We start from the raw sequence: 21,593 nt of genomic DNA on the forward strand, positions 1-21,593 counted from the left end.
CCAACTGCAGGGATTAAAGACATGGCTTTATTTTGTTTTTGTAAGACTTGAACATCTTATATTTTAAACGGATAAATCCCAAACCCCAAGAGGCAGAATTAGCAGTGTTCCAGTTACAGGAAGGTGGTTTGGTTTAGCTCTGTTTTTCTTTTGCTCTTCACTGGTGGATACCAAGTTTGTGTTTTTAATACAGTTCTACAGAAGCCTTAAATATTTGCCCACAGAAGTTATTTTTAGGAGATATGTGTTTTTCACTCTCCTCTCATTTCTTTGTATTTGCCAGTTCCTTGTTGTCGTAAACTACAGAACTGCATTAACTTGCAACAGGCAAGACGGCTGCCACCCCCTGAGAGCCCTGCTCTGGTAAGGTTTTCGTGATGTGTTATTATCTGGGGACTTGCATCTCATGCAGACTTTACTCATGTGTTACCTGGAGGCTGTCTGTAACGCACACTGTGTTACCCATCGCCTGCTCATTGAATAATCTGACCTTTACCAGCAGCTATAGAATTTCAGCAGAATAAATTACTGGTGTTCAGTTGCCTCACATGAGGATTATGCTTCAGCCCCTTTACAAGACCAGAGAAACCATTCTCGAACAAGCCACCGAGGCAGGGCCTTGGATACAAATACATCCCGAGTGGTGTAAGATACATATCCAGTAAAACAGATGCAGCCTATTACATTGACTAAATGAAGGTAATACCCAAATGAAATAGTAAATAGTAGCTGGAGCCAAGTAAACATGCAAAATCTATTGAAGTTAATGATTAATAAATAGAATCGGGTAGTTAACGTGACAAATGAGTGCTTGTTTATAAGAAAGCTGTTCTGGATAAGGAATTGCTTAAGCCAAAAAGAGTTGATTATTAAGGGAAATCCTCATTGTATATGCAACCAAGCGTGTGGTCACTGTGGTTCAGGACATTTATTCTCAGGAGAGAAGGAAGTTTCATCGAAAGAGGGAAGCAATTTCCTGAGAAAATGTAGTTTTGTTCCATTTGTTCCTGGAGGGGGTTGTTATTTAGATGGTGCAATGTCTTCCACACTTGTGGAAGGCACATTTCAAAAGCTGGCGGATTAATTCTCCTGCAGCTAAAGAGTTGTGTTCATCATCGTTTCACAGTTAGCTTCTCTTCTCCCTGTAACTTCGATTGCTCTCTGTCAGTTACCAGTTGGAAGGTGCTTAGTGCAACGGAATACCTGTACAGAAGGGAAAGCTTAAGAAAGTATTTCTCCTCTGGAATTATTAATACTTTGCTATTGCTTTTTGTCTCCTTGGGATTTTTGGCTGAGGGTGGGTGAGGGAAACCAGGATTGCCCATCATCTGACACTCCAGTAACTGCGTGTTTGCTCCAAATCTAGAACTCTGTAGTTGGGCAGGTAAAAACGAAAGCTGAACGCAGCACTGGTTATTTCTTCTGTGGCTGCTTGCTCGCAGAATAATTGCACTGAAAGTAAAGCACACACTGCAAGTGGTGCAGCAGGTTCCTGTAATGATCTGTGGTGGGCGCAGAGCCTGTCAGCACCAAGGCCCTTATTCACAGGTGGGTGTTTGTGGTCTGGGTGGTGGATGGGGAGAACCTTGCCTCAATCCTGGAGCTGTGAGAGCTTTCACTTGCTTTATATGGATGTGAACTAAAAGACAGTGTGTGGAATAAGGCTTGTGCTTGCAAAGAGGAACAGCTCTGGCCAGCTGCCAGAGCTGCATGGGAGATTCAGTGGTTTCAGTTTTGGTTTTGCAGTAGGTACCTGGTATGATTCACATTGAGCCACTTGGCCAAGAGCAGCAGAAGTAACTGGACATTAACTTAAACGACAGCAAGTCTGCTTTCCTTGCCCCACTTCTTACAGCTATCAGTTCTTACCTAATATTCATATAAAGTGTACTTGTAATCAAGGTATTGCTTTGATCTTGTGCCAGATGTGCACAGCATTATTTACCCAACAGTGCATGATACACAGGTTAGGAATGAGTTGTGGGGGTGGCAAATCCTTACCCTGTTGTTGTTGCCCTGCATAGAAAGCCTTTCTACTATTTGGGCTACCATGCTACTTCAGAGCTGTGCTGCCATGGCTCATAGTAGCTCAGGAGTCAGGACTAAACTTGGCGCTGGCTTGAACTTGATCTTCTGCAGAGGTTAGATACGAGGAGTGTGTGAGTGAGGCGTGGTGGTACATCTGGCTGCGGAGTTATTTTGCATTTTAAGATGATCCCAAATATAGTAGAAAACTCAGAGGGCACATTGAACTGTTTTTCAGCAAGAAAAGAAATAGCACAGGCTGCCTTGGGAAATGGAGGAGCAGAAAAGGTGACTGTGGGCTTGGGGCCGGGAGGGGTGGGAAGTGTTTGCCAGCATCGTGCCAGGATGTCAGTTTGCGTTGTGGGTGATTCGGTGTTTTACAGTTTGTGAGCTGCTGTTGATGGAAGTGAAGTTGGAGCTAATGCCACTGCATCTAAAAGTCAGATATTTTATTTGCTTTGCTTTTGGGTTAACAGCTGTGCAGTGTGGAGGACGTGAGGAATTGCTTCCTTCTCTGCTTCAGATACTGCTAAGCACTTGGAGTTAGCACTGAAATCAGAGAGCACTCTTCACCTCAGTAAAGTGGTTTGTAAGGAATCTTAGATACTGAGAAAATACCTTTATTCCCCATCTCCTGTATTTAAACTTTGTGTGTTTTTCATAGTAGAGTTAATGCCAAATCAGTGGATGTTGTGCAGCTCGGAGCTCACAAGGTAGAGATAAAGTGATCCAACAATTAGCAGATTTAAGAGTCTTGGATTTAAAGTAATCCAAGGTGGATCCTTGGTTATCACTTTAAAACCAAGACTCTTAAATCCATGATACTTGAATACCACTGTTGTTCAGTGAGAGCTAGACTAATGATCTAGGATTTCCTTGAGTGTATATGGATGTGACTGTTGATTCACAAGAGTGTGTTCCTGCTTCATCAGTTCAGCATCTTTTTCTAAAGGCACATTTGTAACTTCCCTATTAGATAACAGATTTATTTGCTTTTTAATTCTTATTATTCATTCATTGCTCTGCCAGTAGCAGCTGTTCAGTGTCAGAAACTGGAGCCGAATACCTGTGAGTGCATCTGTTCTACCTTAAACTGTGCGACGATGCTGCAGCTCAGCTCATGATTTTTGCTCATTGCTTCTGTTGGTATGCAGGGAAAATGCCTGTATCCCCATACACTGGTAATGGGGAATATTTTACAGCATAGGAGTATAATGGCAGTTAGAATATTAACATATATATCAATTAAAAAAATCTAAGTATGCTTGAAAGCCTGTGAGACTAGAAACGGGTTGACGTGACAAGGACAACCTTAAAATAGCACGTCACATTCCAGTACCTGTGCTCTTCAAATTTGTACTAATTAAAGACTTTTACATTATTAGTTTAATAACTCTGAAGCGGTGTTTTGTTTTAACTCTCCTGACTATAGAAAGAAATTGAGAGTAATGCCAGGGCAGTTACAGAAATGCCCAGAGGATTTCTTTAAAGAATTCTCATGTAAAAATGTCTCTTAATGGCATGTTTAGCCTACCCCATCGTGCTTTCGTTAGAGTATATGCATGGCCAACATGCAGAAACGTTTTAACATATAGCTAATGGTTATGTTTTGCAAAATCACTTGTTAGATCTGTACAGCAGACCTGGCTTGTGTTTGGTTTTAACTATCTTATGCCACTGTGCAGCCCATTTTAAAGGGAAAATGGTATCGGTACAGCTTTATGTGTGACTTACATTCTAGGAGGCACAACAGTAGGTTCAGGTAACATGAAAGGAAGGTTATTGTGCACTGTTGTACACGTTACAAGATACAAGACATTCTGAACTACGTCTTAACTGAGGTTTTCCTCTGTACGTGCAGTTACTCAGTTCCAACTACAGTTACTACAGGTAGAAGTGTGGTTTATAAAACTGTTTGTGTGTTTGCAGAGTAACTTTAGAACAGGAACTGCAGTGGTGACAGTCCCTTTAGCTGAGGTTCTTAATGAACATTGCTCTTCCACAGCAGCCCCAGCACACGTGTGCAAGGCAGGGCTCAGGGAGCAGTGGTGCCTGTTGCATACCCCTGTGTGGTTCCACATCTCTGGGCTGCAGTGGTTGCGGTCAGCAGGGACTGAGCACTCAAACACCTTCATTCCCATGCTGGAATGTTTGACCTTTAAACAATGCAACTCAAATGTGTCAAGCACGCATGCGCTGCTGTGCGTTTCTTAACTTTCTTCCATTCCCAAAGGGCTGTGTTTTCAGCCATGGCTCTGCTCACGAGACCCTTCCCACTTCTGCAGTTGTTACATCCCTTACACACCATCTGCTCAGCTCCATCGTCAGGAATGGAGAGTGGCCCATAAAATAACTGAATAACTGTCCTTGTTGAGTGACCCTTAACCTTTTTTAAGGGTCTTCAAAGAATCCCAGACTGGTTTGGGTTTGAAGGGACCTTAAAGCTCATCCAGTTCCAACCCCCTGCCACAGGCAGGGACACCTTCCAGTAGAGCAGGTTGCTCCAGGCCCCATGCAATCTCACCTTGAACACTGCCAGGGTTTACACTAATCCTGCTTATACAAAGAGTAGAAAAATATCAGCATAGAGAAGAACTGAATAAATTATAATATTAAGTATGTTGCACCACGAAGAGATTCTGCTCAGTCAGCAGTTTGTGAGCATGTTCTGGTTTGTATTTCCCAACTCAGTTGCTTGGAAAAGAAATAAAAACCAAATAAAGGGTTTGTGCAGAGCACATGTGTGCCCTGAGGCACTTCTTCATTACATCTCGCAGTGAGAACAAAGGTTAACACTCGTGTTCAGTTTTCCTTTACAGTCAAAAGTGTTTCAAAGTGCGAGCTTTTCCCTCAGTTGCACAGATGCTTTTACAGGGGGAAGCACTGTCATACTGTTACATCCGATAGCTTTTCCTGGGATTATTTTCCAACATGCTCATTTCTGGCTGTAGACCCCAGAGGCCCCAGCTGTAGACAGCCAGAGGGGCTGACTCTGGCCCAGTGCAAGGCAGTTCCTGCCCTGAGCCTGCTGTAGGCACTGGAGAGAGCCCACTGTTCCTCCTTGGATCATGTCTCTGCTCTCCCCAGCATCACTTGGACATGGCTCTTTACTCCTGTAATGGAGTTTTTCATATTAGCCACTCTGCTCGAACATACGGACTTTACTCCTTGGTTCAGGATAACGTGTACTGGTGAGCCTGAAACTAATGTCAGCCTCGCATTGGTCTTCTGAAGAGCAGGCTAAAGCTATGCCACATCCAGCTTACTTGGATCAATAGCAAGCTCCATTAACAACAGTATTTGCTAAAACAAGAACTTTCCCAAAATAAAACCCTCCTATTTCGTGTGCATGCAGTGATTGCTCAGCTGGGGACAGGCTGAGGTGGTATTCTAAATAAGTGTCAAAGAGTTTTGTAAATTTTATGTCCATTTCTGTACACCAGGAGCCACCTGCACAACCTGAACCAAGAAGTCTGCTGAGAAAGTGGTGGTTAGAGAAACATCAGGCTGCAGATAATGAGTGTGTATCTAATGCTTTGCAATGTCAGTTCCTCACATTCAGTGAAGCATGAGGAGCATTCACTGTCTGTCGAGTCAAATACTACAAAACATTTGCTGTAACTTCATGCACTGCTGCAGTTTGCACTACTGCACTGATTTATGGCAGGGGGCACGTACAGCTGAAGGAGTCCCTGTTTAAATGAGTGCAGCCATCCTTGTCCTGTTGACTTTGCAGGACTGGGTGAAGCTAATGGTACAGTTACAAAGAGTCTGTATTGTGGTACTTGTTGGTAACAGGATGCAAGTATCCTGCTGGAGAAGAAAACTACCAAATTGGTGTAACTGGTCAGAATCGCTGTAACTCTTCATGTGGCCCAAGCAATGTGTCAGATGCTTTGTTCCTTCGTCTCCAGTAGCTGTACATCTTTTGAAAAGACTTCACTAAGTTCAGCTTACCTGAAGGATGTGATAAGCAGAACACACAGTGAGTCATTCTCAACAAGTGTTTTGTCTTGGAAGCTGCTCAACTGTAGCTTATGAAATGTCACTTCTTCAACTGTGCCAGTTGAGTCTGAGGAGCTGGAAGCTGCATATCACTGCACACTGCGTGCTGGCTCATAGCAAAAGCCAGGGATTTATGAAATGAGGACATTAATTTCATAGCTGAAACTGTCAACCCAGTAGTCAGCTGCTGTTTCCTGTGCCACACAGCCACTCTGGGTTAGGAAGAGTATCAACTCCTGCCTCAATAAATCACAAATTGTGCATATTAAAGTATTTTGGAATATGTAAAATCTGTAATAAATTTCTCAAAGGACCTTTTGGTGTTTAGGAATAGGGTTTGGGGCTTCTTTTTGGGCTTTCAATAAAGTGCATTAGTTACCACACTGCAGCTTCCATGTGCCTTTCTCTTAACACTCATTTCCATGCACACACCAAACGTGCAGCAGCTGCAGTCAGTGCTCACTCACTGGCTTCTGGCAAAAGGGAGGGGACAGACTGGGACAGCAGAAGATGGGTGGAGGCTATTTCTGTCAGCAGCAGCAGCAGCTCTGATGCTGGCAGCTCCCTTTTATGCTTGTCTAAAGTTCTTACAAAGCTACAACATAGAGGTGCAAGTAATTTTGTGTCACTGAACTAAATTGAGGTGACCGCTTCCTCCCTTGCACTGGTGCCTGTGGGACTGAGCAGGGACCCGTGGCAGACAACTGGCTGAACTTCAAGGCTGATTGGCTGCCTGGGAGTTTTGCAGCCCAAGGGCACAAAGTGGGATCACTGCAGTCCGGGTTTGCATCAAATTAGCTGCCATGAACCTGAACTTGAAGACTCTGATAGAGAGCCAGCAGTCTTATTGCACTGTTTTCACTCCTTCATTGGAGCCTCCATTACACTGCATCATGTTTCTGACAATAAATTTGCTCAAGTTGTGTTATACCTTAAAACTTGCTTTAAGTTCTGACCTCTCTAATCTCTTTTCTGTTCTTAGTATGGTGCTTTTGGGGGCTTTTTTGCACAATGAAAACATACATGCTAAAAGAATGACGATACTGTGTAGGTAAGGGGTAGTTTTATAGCACTACTTCCCATAGCTTTGTGTGTTACACAGAAGAGTTGAGACAGTAAATCTGCAACTAGTGGTAACGTCAAACAACAACGAAGTGATAACAGCAATAGAAAGGAAAAATGAAAAAGCAGCAAGAGGTTCTGGTTTGTGGTGCCTGTGGTCATCCTGCACGAGGCACAGAAGTGGGAAGTGAGGCTGGAGTAGGTCCTGTCCATAGCAGCCCATTAGTTTGTCATTTTGCACATTACTTTCCATGAAGACAGCTGTGTATACGGCTGATTCATGCTGTGTAAATACACGCTATAATGCAATACTGAGTTCGATAGCCTTGTTTTTGTGCTTTTGGTAGATAGATGTGTTTAATTTTCATTACGAAATATGGATTCTGTTTATTTCATAAGCATGCAGATAGTTTTGCATGTTTATGAGCTCCTGTGTTTGAACAGCGTGTTCAAAAGTGCTTTCATTATGAAATGTATCACCGCAGGGAAGAGGAACAACTGGAAGGTGAAACTAAGCTTGCTGCAGGGTGAGAAGGTGGGAGTTAGGAAAGGGATCAGGGCAAGATTTTGCCTTAGAAAATCACAGACAGCATCCTGCTCATGAAGTACTGACAGCCCCAGAGCGGCACCTCTGAATGCTCAAAGGTGGTTTGATGAATGATGATCTCATACACAGAATGGTCAGAAGTAAGTGGAAGGTTCTTTCCAGCTCATGTTACCTGATGACAGAGGATGGTGGCCATCCTGTGCTCTTCCTCCCCCCGTTCCCCAGTGTAAGAACATTGCAGTTACTCAGGTACAACATACACCCACTTAAAAAGTTTCTGTTTGGAAAATGTTGCTGTTTCCCCACCTTTCTGAGTTGTGATCTGTGCCCACACACTGGATGCAGATGTAAAGGGGGGTGTTTGACCTTATTCTCTGAAAGGGTGAGGTAAGGATAAGGTTTCTGGTGGCTGTTTCTCTAAAGTAATTCATTGGTGTTCCTCAAAGTGGTTTAATAAATTTGTTCCATATTACCTCTTGCTTTATAAGTTAGCCTTTTCTTAAAGGAACAAATTAAATTATCTTTTTTATTACTAACCATATACTGCTGTGTGATGAATGGTGTCATACTCAGGATGTTTCTGTCCCTTTTTCAGAGAAGTTACCAAAAATAAGCTAAATGGTCAACAGCATCAGTTTCCTCTTCGCGCTTCCTTCAGAATCTGTTACATCTAAGACCACTTTAGTCTATACAGATTCCTTCTTCTGCAGCTGCTACTGTGACTCATGCTTTATTCATACTAAAGGTGATCTGGTTACCTAAATAGCAGGTTGTGCCATCCCACTCCTCGAGCTGTAGCATTGTGGCTTGCTGCAAACGGTCACACGCTTTGTTTATGTCTGTGGGCCGTCGGGGCTTGAACAAATTCCTTTCAGGAAGCTGCTGGCTGTGTTGGTGCAGGGCTGTCCTGTGCTGGCATGTTCTGCTCCAGGGGAGGATCAGGCACGATCGTGATTACGCAGTTACACACCTCCTTGATCTGGTCTCGCTCTGGGCTCTCTCCGTTCCCAGCTCTGAGCACAGGGTGCTGTGACCCAGTCCTGTGAACGTGTCCTCCGTGTTCTGCAGAAGCTCCTTGGGTATTTTGGGCTAAGAACAGCAAAAGCTGCCTGAAACTGCCTGTACACCTTCAGCATGTCGGTGCCTGTAAATGAGTGTGATAAATGTGTGTGCATGGGTACTGTGGTGGTGAAGTTCAAAACGTCGCTGTTCAAAACTGTCTCAGAGGTCCTTTATTTTTCTCCATTTTGTTAACTTCTCCAAGGATTGTGCCAGTTTCTACCTGGTTCTCCTGCCTCAGTATAAATTCTTATGTTCCAGTTACTTTTGCGTTGTTCTGCTTTGGTAGTGTTACACTGCTCCCAAGACTGAGCTGTTAAAACTTGAATGTGCACTTTGCCTTATAGGAGAAAATGTACTGAAATTCTCTTGGTCATCTCAGTACCTCTTTGAAGTGCAGGTAAAGTCCAAGAACTGTTATAATCTAGTAAATCTAGTAAAACTTTAGAGTTGCAGCATGAAGTAAAGCTGCAGTATGAAGTTGCAGTATGAAGCTGCAGTATGAAGCTGCAGTATGAAGCTGCAGTATGAAGTTGCAGTATGAAGTTGCAGTATGAAGTTGCAGTATGAAGTTGCAGTATGAAGCACTGTCTTAGCAAACTCTTTATCTGGGAAATCCCAGTGTGGATCTAGAGATGAGAGACATCTAGAAATGCATTTAGGTATGTTCGGCTAGAAAGCGATAGGACAGGGTCACCATGAAGCAAGCAAGAGACTTTTGCATTAAGACCATAATAAATTTCAGTTCCTTAAACGTACAGAATCCATCCTCTCTGTTTCACTGGGGAAGATTGTGCTTGTGCAGAAGATGGATCCACTTGCTCCCAATGCTCCTCATTTTTATTGACTCCAAAACTGTTTTCATTACACAGTGAAAACGAAAACCAGAGCTGGCTCATGCTGGAAACCTCAGGGGCCACCAACTCAAATGTCCATGGGTGGGAACAGTTTATTACTCTTATTTCCTAAGAGCACGCCCAGTTCTCTGTCAGAACGTCTGCAAGGACAGAGTTTCTCCAGATGGCAAACAAGCAAGCCCGGTGCTTTTCGCTTAGTCACAAAGAAGGGGGGAATTTGCGTTTGGATGGGAGCTCCACGGAGAACAGGGCATGTGTGTGCCCAGCAGCGGTGCTCCTCCTGCTGCCTGACCGCACGGAACTTCGAACAGCCTGAAAGGACTTGGGAGAGCGCCCTCCCCAGCCCACAGGACCCTTCTGCGTAGGCAAAACCCTGCTAACGCACTACACCAGGAGGAACATTGACTTCTCCTCCCCCTGCCCCCTTTAAGCATGTAATGAATTTCACTGCCTAAACTATGACCAGTACCTGAGACGAAAGCAACGGAATGCACCTGATGAGAGAGACTGGAGGTTTCTGAAAGCAGTAAATACACAACTGGTGGCAGAATTTCTCATCAGAATGAAAGCTGAAGAGCCAGTCAGGTTTCCTGAAGCCAGAGCATAGTATTTGGAGCTACGGTCTGTTAAATTACACAAGAGTTGCTTTTGGCAAGACATTTAAAAAGCAGTATGTAACCACAGGGAAAGGGAGAGGCTGCTGGAGTCCATTATTGTGTCTGGATTTCAATAGAGCACGGGAGGTTAATGTTACTGGCCTTTCTCAATAGAGCATTAAGAGGGATTATGATGATCTTTGTCATTACTCTGCATGTTTGCTTGCTGGACCTGCGCTCATGCACTTTAACATTTTACTGTTTGAGTTGCTCCTTTCACTAAAGGTTATTACAGAGCAACGCTGCCAGATTTCAGGAAATCTATAAATAAAGGAAGTAGCTTTTAATGACCGGCTGTCCTGCGCTCATGTTACTGAGCTTTGCTCAGATGAATCTGTCAGCTGAATCCTATTTAAAAAGGAATTATTCAGTGTTTACTTTCTCCTCCTGTTTGTTCTTATGCAGGAATAATTCATGTTACTATTTCATCTTATATTGGGAACGCCATTTTACTTTTCAGTATTTCTCATGCGTCAGCACAAAAGCACACCCGATTCCTCCTTGGTCATGCTGTCCAGATGTTTGGTAACATAACAGACTTAAGGCCAGGAAGCAAGCATTGATGTTTAATCTACGCAGCCAGGGTAACGTCATTAATGAAGATTTTTGCTTTGTTGAGTGGAACATCATTAACATTTTCCAAGCTGAATACCATGGCTTGATCAGAGTCTGAACGTGAACGCACGCACGCCAGGCATCAGTGAAGCAGTTGCATCCAACAGGCATAGCATAAATACAGCATCTCTGGATAAATCCGGAAAAACTGTCACCCAGGGAGACTATTTCCTATAATCCATCTTTACTTGCAAAACAAAAAGCACCCAGTGTCTTAGCTTCCTTATGCTATGACAGGATGTTGTTGAAATGATTATCATAAGTGATGGATAATAACATAAGAGGGGAGATGAGCACCCTAATTGTTAAACAGCCTGTTGTCCATGCATATGTGCCTAATCATAGAAGGGTTTGGGTTGGAAAGGACCTTAAGCTCATCCAGTTCCAACCCCCTGCCATGGGCAGGGATGCCTCACCCTAGACCACGTCACCCAAGGCTCTACTGCCAGTAAGTTGAAAACAGATAAAAGTGAATGCTCACAAGACCTAGGGAAGCATCTAGCAGGTAACTTGCGTAGCTGCAGTACCCCCTTCATGTGCTCATTAGTATTACAGAAACGGCTGACTCGGAAGACTGTAAAGCACTGTACATCAGTTATGTACTTCTGAAAATGCAGGGAAAAGAGAGTTCCTAACTCCTGTCCTAAGAAAACAGCTTCTGTTAAGAAACCAGCTTTGAATTCCTGCTTTATATCAGATGTGTTCCAATTAGGAGACAGAAGCAAAGTCTTCTAGATGATCCATTCATTGCTGAGTGCAGTGAAATGGGGGCATAGTTTCAGAAGTTACCTGAAAGAAGTAGCCCTTTCAGAGCTTGCAGGCAAGAACCTTATGGAAGAGGTGGCAAAGAGGGCTTTGTAGGTCTCAAACTGATTTGATCTTCTCAACTGTGTAATTCAGCAGCCTTAGGAGAGACTGCTACTTTGGTATTTTTGCAAAGCAATTTACTACTGAGGGAGAAGCAGGAAATTAAAAGAAGATGAGAACATAAATCTTGCTCCTTGGGCCATCAGGGCCCAACCTCTCCATTGCAGAACGGTTGTGTAGCTGAACACACAACTAGTCAGTTGGTCCATCTCTATTACCTGTGGGAGGAGGATAAATTCTTATTTGACCTCTTACTCAGCTTTTGCTGGAGACCTTCCACGACCACATAGCCTCTAAACTTTGTCCTTCACCATGCTGCTTGCCTTTTCATGGGCTTGTTTCAAAAAGCTGGGTGGAAGCAGTACAGTCGCTATCTCTGCTGTCGAGACATGGGGTAAGAGTAACATTTGTCATACCGCATGATGAGACTGGGGTATGTATTGAGGGGATGAGGCTGAAACACTTACTTACTAGAAGTATACAGAAGATGCATTTTCCTTCTGAATTTTTGTGCCCTTTGGCCCAAGTGTATTTTGTAGCTGGTGGAGTTTTGAGGTAGTATCAGTATTTTTCAGCTGCCGATTTTCTCCCCTCCTCTGAAACACTGTCTGTCCAAGCCACCTCCTTACCATGTTCATGAGCTAAAATGCCAATGAAACAAAAGGATGCTGCTCCCTTACTTCTCTTACCACAGAAGTGTTGGAACAGCTGAATTTGCTGTTACTTACAGCGGCTGCTACCACTCACAATACTCGGCATAAATTGGATTGACTTGAAACCTTGTGTGCCTTAGGCTTTTAATCAGATTACAGCATAACCAGCACAGCTTGAGTGCAGGCTTGTGAGACAGGGAGCGTTGGAGTGAATGAGCCTCAAGTATTTACAGTGGAGATTTGGGGTAGAATTTACTGAGGCAAAAGTAACAGAAGTGGATCTAGAGGAAATCCCTTCCCAGGTCAGTGTGTGCTCACTGGGCAGCTTTCACTTGTGCAATCTTGCCTTGGCCTTCTACGTTTTCTGCCTTTAGGGCACACAAACAGCTCTTACCCTTTCATCAAATATTTGCTTGCCCTGATGGTGCAAGATCAGGGGAGAAAGTTTCACACCAGCCTGTTAGATCATTGAGAAATCCTGGCTAAGCCTGGCTGGTCCGGTTTCCGCTGCAGGTTGTTACAGCAATAGGTGTATGACACCTGACACAAAAGCATTCTCTTTTCCCTGACTGACATAAAGTGCATATATGTTCTGAGGTATTAAAACAGAAGTAGAGAATACAAAGGACAACAACAGTCTTTTTATTGATCTCTGCTGTAAAACATTGTATTAACTACTTCTTAAGCAGCAATAAGAGAAACAAGATTTCCTACTTGTGGGTTTGCTGTTTTGCATAGACTATATATATATTTAAATAGGAATCCTTGATTTCTATCAGCATCCACTGGATGTGACTTGCCCGTCTCCCTGTTTGTTGGGACACAGTATTTAAGCTGTACAGATATAGTAAGAGCTCTTGAAAACTCTCAGGCTTTGAGCTGCTATTGCATGGGCAGGGTGCAGAAGCACTTCTGAAAGCTGCTGGTGTTTGATCCGATTCACCTCTGGGGTTTTCACTGCTCTTTAACGTACAAAATTGTGTAAGAGGAAAATATGTGGAAATCTGCCTGTAGGAAGGAACAAACCCCGGACCTCGTGTCCTTTCTTTTCTCCCATGAGTAACTTGCATTAAGAATGACAGAGTTTGTTTTCTCAAATGCACTGACGTGATGCAAGAACTGAATCATTTCCCTTGGTTTTTCTTTTTTCGGTGTGTCCAACCCCAAAAGAGCTGCAGTTCGCCACAGGATTCTTCTAACTCTCACTGCTGTTTAGTCACAGGCCTCTCATCTCTCTAAATCTGGAAAACCAAAACGTGCAGAGAGCCTGGCAGTATGCGCTTGCTGTGTTTGAACTTGCTGCCTCTTCCTGGCAAGGGGATATTTCTGTCTGTTTCTCATTTCTGTTTGAAATCCTGGCTTCTTTCAGTGCCAGCACTGGAACCAATCCAGGACTGCTAGGTACTGATTAAACTCCCTTCCAAAAACTGACTGTAACTAACAAGCTGTGTACTTACTCAGGTCACCTCACGGGTTGTTCTCACGGTGTAGCACCACCTTTCCACTTACAGGTTATGAACACTTACTGTGGTTTCCGAAACATTCGGATCTGCCTGAATGCTGGAAAACTTCCGGAAATAGCTGTTCCTTATTCATACCGGATTGTTTTGGAAGATCCCAGAGCTTCCTGAAAGGAGTCAGCCCTGAGCACTTATGCTAAAGCCAGAACTGCGTCTCCATCTAAAGTTGGCAGGCGCTGGGCTGCAGGGGAACCGGGACTTCCTCCGATGGCGTTTTTAAACGAAGCAACTTCTTGTTTTGCACATCCAGGTTTTCTTCCCAAAGCAGGATACTACCCTGGCAGCAGGTGGAACCCTGCCGGCTCCAGTGGCATCCGTCTCACCACCCGAACGCTATGAAAAACTGTTTCCAAAGCTGCAGTGAATGAAGCTGATAGAAAAAGAAGTGTATTTTCTTCTAACTCTGTTACACAGTAAACGGGATCCTTGGCAAGCTTTTTATCACAAGAGGAAGGACAATAAACACTGCTATTTGTATACTTCCAATATTAAACCGTTACAAGTGCTTTGGGCCCTGGCTAGTTAAAACCTTTCCTAGCAAAGATCATTTGCTGCCTTATTAAACTGCAAAGGGTGAAGTTTTTAGGTGCAGGTACTTGAGTTACACTCAGAAATTCTAGTAGTGGTTGCAAACGCTGGGTAAGTTGATGCTGCCTGTTTGAATAGTTAAACGCAGAGAAGATGAAAGCATTTCCTCCTCTGTGAATAGTTGCTTCCAGAGCCATAAACCCTCTCCCTGTTCCCCACACACGCTTTTGCCATTAATCTCATGAGCTTTTGTGCCTATCTAAAAGCTATTTTTCTTCTTTAAAAAACCTGCCAGTTGTTTTAGATTTTTAGTTAAATGAATGACAAATGATGAGGAGAGGAGTGCCTCTTCTTTCCAGAACCTGAGCTCTGATTTCAGACTTTGTTCTGTGGCCTTGGCTGCAGGACAAGAATAGAGTGTTGCATGTTATCTGCTTCTGAAGCTTTTAATTGAGGATATCAAAGAGCATCTCTTCCATCTGTGGCGTCTGCAAAACACAGTGTCAGTGCTTGTGTGAGCACTCACATCGGTTATGTGTTTGGTGTGGTAAGCTTGGGCTGTCGAGGTTTGTGCACACATAGCATGTAATGGTAATAGGGAAAATTTACCTCATGAAGGGTTTTTTCTGTTTCCATATAGGTCTAATCAACACTGAAAAAGCCTCGGTCACTGCTGTCAGATACCTTGTAAGTACCTGTCTCTGTGTGTGTGTGTGTGTCAGTTTTTGTAGGAGTATGTCCTAAGGAAAAGGCAAAGTTTGTCTTTTTTGGGATTTACGGTGTTTTTCCAGCTGATGTCTATTGAGAATTGCAGCTGAAGCATTTTAAATTACCACAGATGTCTACAGATAAGCCAAGTGTCCTGTTCTCATAAACACTTCCTACACTTTTCATCCAAGTGTCTGCTCACACGCCTTTTGTTGGGAGCTGCGGAGCAGTGGGAGCTCTCTGGGGGGTTTATTTCACGTGCAGCATTGTGTCTAACCCTGGCATGCACTGAAGGTTCCTCACTGCAGTCTTAGCACTATGGCTGGCTTTTGTGTTAACACAAGCTCAACTGCTGCTTCTGGAGCACTGGATTCACTGGGATGAAAACACACAGGATTTGAGTATAAACCAGTCAACTTCCATAGCAGAGTTTGGGGAAGTGTCTTCTGCTGAGCAGTTGCTGGTGATGACGTTAACTAGAGCAGAGTAAGCTGATAGTTGTGAAAAGAATGGAGTGTTCACTTTTTATAAGCAGAAATATGTGGAATACTCTCTTTCTGAACAAGTCTGAGCTTAGTGGAGTACGTTATACTGGTATTCAATATAAATGAACTCTATAAATGTCATGAAAAAATGAACTTTGCAATAGTGTTATTTTAGGTATCAGCAGATCTCTTAATTTTCCATTACCGGTGCTGTTGGTACTGGCTACAACACAACTGCAGATGCTGATCTTATTAAAAACCCCAACAACCTATTAATAGCTTTCTGTTATGCTGTTAGTCGCAGTTGTCTGGTTTAACCTGAAATGTTAATTGTAGCCTGCCTCCTCACCTGGGGCTGCCAGATACATTCATCGAGGTTCCTTTTGGGGTGTGCCCACACTGAGTCTTGAGGGAGCCCTGAAAATTCCCCCGTTCTCATCGTTATTTTGATCGGATTCTGTCCATCAGGGACTGGGCTTTGGGGTAAGCTACAGGCAGTGTCCTCGCTGCCCCGTGTCTGAGCTACTGCTCTGGTGGTAGCGCACCTCTGCGCCTGCTGTGAGCATCATTGGTGCTGTGTCTGTGTGCCACCCAGATGAAGATAAGAACCTGTATCTCTTCTGTGCCAGCGCAGCCTAGTTACAGACCAGTGGGCTAGGTGTCCACAGCTGAGGTTTGCTATGATGCTTTTGGTTTTCTCCCAGTCACCTTCGGTCTTATTCAGGCCCAGTTCTCCTTAATGAGGAAAGACTTCTGTCAAAATCTTGCCAAATTGTGCTTTATTTTAAGTTGGATTAAATTGGTCTAAGTGGATTCCACTTTTTCAAACCTGGAGTTCTGAAACACCTATATTGAAGTACTTTTTGGAGGGAGAAAAGCAAATCTGTGTAATCCTTCTCCCAAGAGCCTGAAATTCATAGTTGAAAAGTAACAGATGAATAATTCAGTTGCTGGGCAAAGTTTATAAAGCCGTTTTGGACTATTATATCATTTTTAGATTACAATCTGTAGACTTCTGAGGAATCTGTTTCAAGATACATTTTAATCTGAGTACGCATTAATATATTCTGAAAAGCAGTAAAGAGATGCACTGTGTCTATTCCCTGTAGTACAAATATTTAGGGGGAAAACAACTTGACCTCTGCCATCATTACACAACTGTAGCATTACTCAAGGAGCTTAAATGCAACATTATGATGGGAAGGACAGACTTCATCTCAATGGCCCTGCACTATTCAAACAGAGATAGTGGGGAAAAGCCTTTGAAAAGTAAATATTTGTGGATGCAGCAAACAGCTGTGGAAAAGACTCATCCCTTTGGTCTCCAGAGCAGTACGTTGCTGCATCCTGCAGGGTACGTGCCTCTTGAATCCGTTATCTCAGCCTCCTCTGTCTTGATGTGTTTGAAGTGAACTCTTAGAAGGACTAAACCTAATGGACTGACTGTAAGGTTACTAATTTAATTCTGTTCTTCTTTTTTTCCCCCTCTCTGCTTGGCTCTGGTCTTCACCCACAGGCGTCCATTGTTGGCTCTCCAAGGTTACTAAACTCTTAGCAACTGTTCTGGAACCTAAGCTTCACTTACCTTGCTGCATCGTGCCGCACTGCTGCTTTGCTCTTGCCTGCTTCAGAACACAATAAGAGATTTTCTAGTGTAAATATCTGCAATGAAACTTAGACTAGAAGTACGTGCCATCCTCTTGCTGCCTGTGTACTTGTTGATATATGTGTACAGTATGCTTGTATTTATTCCATGGTATTTTCTTACCGACGTTAAGAAGAAAAAGGCTATGGCAAAGCGTTTAAAAGCTAAGCCCACCTCGGACAAGCCTGGGAGCCCCTATCGCTCCGTCACCCACCTTGACTCACTAGCACACATAAACATTCCTGGAGCTGACACACTGGACAAGCTGTTTGACCATGCTTTGGCCAAGTTTGCGAAGAAGGACTGCCTTGGGACCAGAGAAATCCTGAGTGAAGAGAATGAAATGCAACCAAATGGAAAAGTGTTCAAAAAGGTAAGGTTTGGGGTTGAGCTGCTGGTTTGGTTTTGAGCTGCTTTGCCTCAACAGTGGAGGTTTCCTTAGAGGTCTTCCTTAATCATCATCTTATGATATAAAATGTCCCTTTTCTAGTAGTTAACAGAACGCAGGAGGCACTATTTATTCTACCTCAAGAAAAATGAAAGCAATTTTATCTCCTCTAATGAATGGCAGCGTGTGTGCTTATGGTGTTAGGCACCAACTCGTGTAAGCTCGCAGAGCTCTACCAGCAGCTTCTTGTCATCACAGTTGTTGGTTTTTTCTCCCCTCCCCAGTTAATTTTAGGCACTTACAGATGGTTATCCTATGAAGAAGTACATGAGAAAATGAATCGTTTGGGGCGAGGAATGACTGCCCTGGGACTAACCCCAAAGAGTACGGTTGTGATATTCTGTGAGACCCGAGCGGAATGGATGATCATGGCTCTGACCTGCTTCAAGTACAACTTCCCTCGTGAGTGCTCAACTCATTTGTTCCAGGGTATTTTAGAACCATTTCCCAGCACTCAGTATTTTGAATCTGCTGATCCTGTCATTGACAATACAGGAATTTCATAAATGTAACTCTGCCTATGGTCTGATTCTTAGCAGTTTCCAAGTCTAGTCTATGCGCTGTGCTCATACTTACAAGACTGATAGTTCTGTTTTTGTTGCAATAATGTTCTAGATGTTAGAAGACAGAACAGCACAGTTACTGTTCAGTTGGGCTTTTTAAATACTCTGAAGGTATCAGTAGCTGTTTCTCCCCCCAGAGTGTGGGAAGGTTTTATGGTATTTCCTTTCTGTATCCTGACTTACGCATCTGAAACACGAAATGGTTATTAGAAGAGAGAGGAGTGGCAGAGTAACCAAAATCATGTGCTCATCTGAAGGGGGTTTGGTGACATTTTAAAGCCGATTGAGTTCATGACAATGATGAATATGGGCTTTTTCTTTTTTGTTAATTTTGTTTGCTCTGCCCTTATTGCAGAGCTCTCGTGTGGCAGAAAATTCTTAGGTGGAAAAATTAAAAGCTGGTTTGTTTCCAAATTAGCAAATTCCCCCTTGAGCTAACTTTATCATCATCACCCTCTGCTCCCCGCTCAAGGCTTTGCAGTCAGCTGCACAAGACCTTTTGCATTCAGTATTACTTGACCTTTCTTTCATGTTCCCTCTCTCCTTGCTGTAACAGTTATTACGCTGTATGCCACCCTGGGGGAAGAGGCAGTAACCTATGGTCTCAACGAGTGTGAAGCAGCGTATCTGGTCACCAGCGTAGAACTTCTTGAGAGCAAACTTAAGGTAATTTGGTACCCGCTTCACCTCGTGTTATTGCCCTGTGTTAATTTTACCGTGCAGTCAATGTTAATTTCATTTCTCTTCTACAGACTGCACTGCCACAAGTCTCCTGCCTGAAACACATCATTTATGTGGACAACAGGAGTATCAATAAAGCGGAATACCCTGAAACTCTGGAAATTCACAGTATGCAGACAGTAGAAGAGCTGGGAGCCAAACCAGAGAACTGTAAGTGAATCACTTCACAGAGAAGCAGGCAAGCAATGTTAACAGTGAAATCAGACCTAGGTGAAGAAGGACATGTATCAGAAAATCCCACCCATGCGGGTCTCCAGCACAAAGGCAGTGGCAGGTGCATCCTCTGGCTTCCTTTAAATAGATGTCTGATTTCTGTTTACTGCCCTTCACCTTTGTGAACAGGTACTTCAGGATAACACTTTATAGTAGGTAAAATTTTAGAGTAATAGAAATAATTATCTGTAATAACCTATATTATCTATAATAACCAGAACAATTTAAGACCACCTTTATCAAGTGAAATAGGATCTGGTGCAGTGTTCCCTTTTCTGCTATCCTTTTATTCATCCTACTTTCACTAGGATGAGAAAGCACTTGATCATCTTTTTTGCTTAAATCACCAGCCTGTGCTTAGCCAGCTCTCCCTCTTGAATAAAAGAGGAGGTAAACTGGCAAAGGAGTTTTGTGCAGGGCAGCACACATTCCTTTCAAAACCTGCCTTCCCTCACCTCCTCTTAAAAACACCACTGATCTTTCTGTCATGACTTCTGCATCCAGCACTGAGCACTCAGCAGCACACTGTGCTGAGGCACGGGTTTCACACTGCTTGATTACAGACATTGCCACATTGATTAATTACAGAAATAGTTTATTACAGAATATTTAGAAAGTAAGTAAGAGTTAATAAGGATTTTTCTCCTGCATTTTGTAGCAAGCATCCAGCCAAGCAGACCTGCTCCTTCAGACTTAGCTTTAGTGATGTACACCAGCGGCTCTACCGGGAGACCTAAAGGAGTGATGATGGTGCATAAGAACTTAATAGCCGGAATGACAGGACAGTGTGAGAGAATACCTGGACTAGGGTAAGAAACAGTTGTCATGTGCACAGAGAGGTAAAGCAGAACCTCCAAAAGTACAGAGGTTTATAGGAAGTCTGTTGCTGGCATCCGGTGTTATTAAATTCTGTTATGAGCCCAGTAATATTTAATTCGTAAGAAATAAATCTTGTGTTTGAGTTCACCCTCTTGTTTGAAACTACAGTTGCCACCAGATAAAGAGATACCTTGTGTAGCTGTTTTCAGGCAGCTGGAATCACTGCAGTGATCAGCTGTCTTTCTACCCAGTATATTTTAGAAGGAGATGCTATGATGACTGTCAAGGATTTGGAAATGATTATTTTTAAATATAGCGATTTTATCCGTAATTCCATACTCAGAAACAGCAGTGGAGCATTAAGGAATCTTTGAGTTTCCAAGAGAACAGGGCAAATCCTATAATTCATACTGACTTCAGTAGGGTAGGATTTACCCCATTCTGTTTATAAACTCTTTGAAATCACACCCTTCTTCCATGCAGAAGAATAAGCCCTACTTGTGGCTTAAGTCTTTCAAGACGTAATAACTAAGCACACAATAAAGCTGTTGAAGAGTGTTCTGAGTCCACTTGTGCACCAGTGTTAATCAGACAACCCTGTCCTAGGTCCAAGGATACTTACATCGGTTATTTGCCTCTGGCCCACGTGTTAGAACTGACAGCAGAAATCTCCTGCATCACTTATGGCTGCAGGATCGGCTATTCCTCTCCACTCACGCTGTCGGATCAGGTGAGGGCTGGGGGGGAAGCAAAAGCCAACTTCAGCTTTTGCAGTGTGCAGTCTCCTTGCATGGCTGCCCTCTGCCATTCAGGAAATGCTCATGGATGTGGCACACTTCAGAAAGGCCATTTTTTGGTCAGAACTCAACACAAATGACCATTCCTGTGAACGGCAGCAGCAGGTCATCATACAGGAAGCTTCTGAAAATCACTACTTATATAATACTTAGGAAATCTAAAAGAAAACCTAATAAATGCATACAGCATTATCCACTTGCTATGGGAAGAACAGCTATTAATAGATGAGCTGAAGGTGACGCTGTTTAAAGTGATTTGAAGTTTTTGGTCTCACTTTAGCAGTTCTTCATCCAGTTACTGTAGATCATCTACTCAACCCATTGCCTCTTCCACTGAACAGTTAAATGAGAGCAAATTAAGCTGGAAAAGGATGCTGCTGTATGTTTACCTGGTATAGAGAGTACATCAAGCAGAAAAGGAGGAAGGAGAAAGCAAGTACTAGAGGGAGGAAATAAGAGCAAGATCTGCAGACTGGACTTAACCAAGTTGGGCTTGTAAAACGTGGTTTTTGTTGAAATTGTTGTTAGTTGTTACTTTTCCCATCCTAATGGAGAAAAATTAGGCAGGAAATGTTTTCTGGAGGGGCAGAGGAAGAGGTTTAAATTACATGCTCATGTATCTCACTCTCTTTTTAGTCCTTTTCTAAAGAACTGCTTGGGTTTCAACTTTGTAAATTGACATCTTTTTCCTTACTACAGTCAAGTAAAATTAAGAAGGGAAGCAAAGGAGACTGCACTGTCCTCAGGCCTACACTGATGGCAGCTGTGCCTGTGAGTATG

General features: G+C 43.2%; 1 protein-coding gene across 3 annotated transcripts in view; it reads left to right on the forward strand.

Annotated features, from left to right (window-relative positions):
* The first annotated feature begins 268 nt into the window (after positions 1–268).
* ACSL4 (acyl-CoA synthetase long chain family member 4) overlaps positions 269–21,593 on the forward strand; it is a 28,178-nt gene continuing 6,853 nt past the window's right edge. Inside the window, exons 1-9 of one of the 3 annotated variants that reach the window (XM_057399446.1) lie at positions 269–363; positions 15,035–15,081; positions 17,366–17,605; positions 17,905–18,082; positions 18,800–18,909; positions 18,996–19,134; positions 19,856–20,006; positions 20,623–20,746; positions 21,513–21,584. In XM_057399446.1, the coding sequence (XP_057255429.1) occupies positions 17,378–17,605; positions 17,905–18,082; positions 18,800–18,909; positions 18,996–19,134; positions 19,856–20,006; positions 20,623–20,746; positions 21,513–21,584 (1,002 nt within the window). In that variant the 5' untranslated portion in view covers positions 269–363; positions 15,035–15,081; positions 17,366–17,377. Of the gene's footprint in view, positions 364–15,034; positions 15,082–16,245; positions 17,606–17,904; positions 18,083–18,799; positions 18,910–18,995; positions 19,135–19,855; positions 20,007–20,622; positions 20,747–21,512; positions 21,585–21,593 lie in introns of those variants that run through there. The other 2 variants (XM_057399444.1, XM_057399445.1) reach the window with 2 other exon arrangements.

This window comes from Pezoporus wallicus, unplaced genomic scaffold, assembly GCF_028554395.1.
Source record: "Pezoporus wallicus isolate ANWC-B61680 ecotype Strahan unplaced genomic scaffold, APGP_CSIRO_Pwel_v1 contig_13659, whole genome shotgun sequence".
In the NCBI taxonomy this organism is placed as follows: domain Eukaryota; kingdom Metazoa; phylum Chordata; class Aves; order Psittaciformes; family Psittacidae; genus Pezoporus; species Pezoporus wallicus.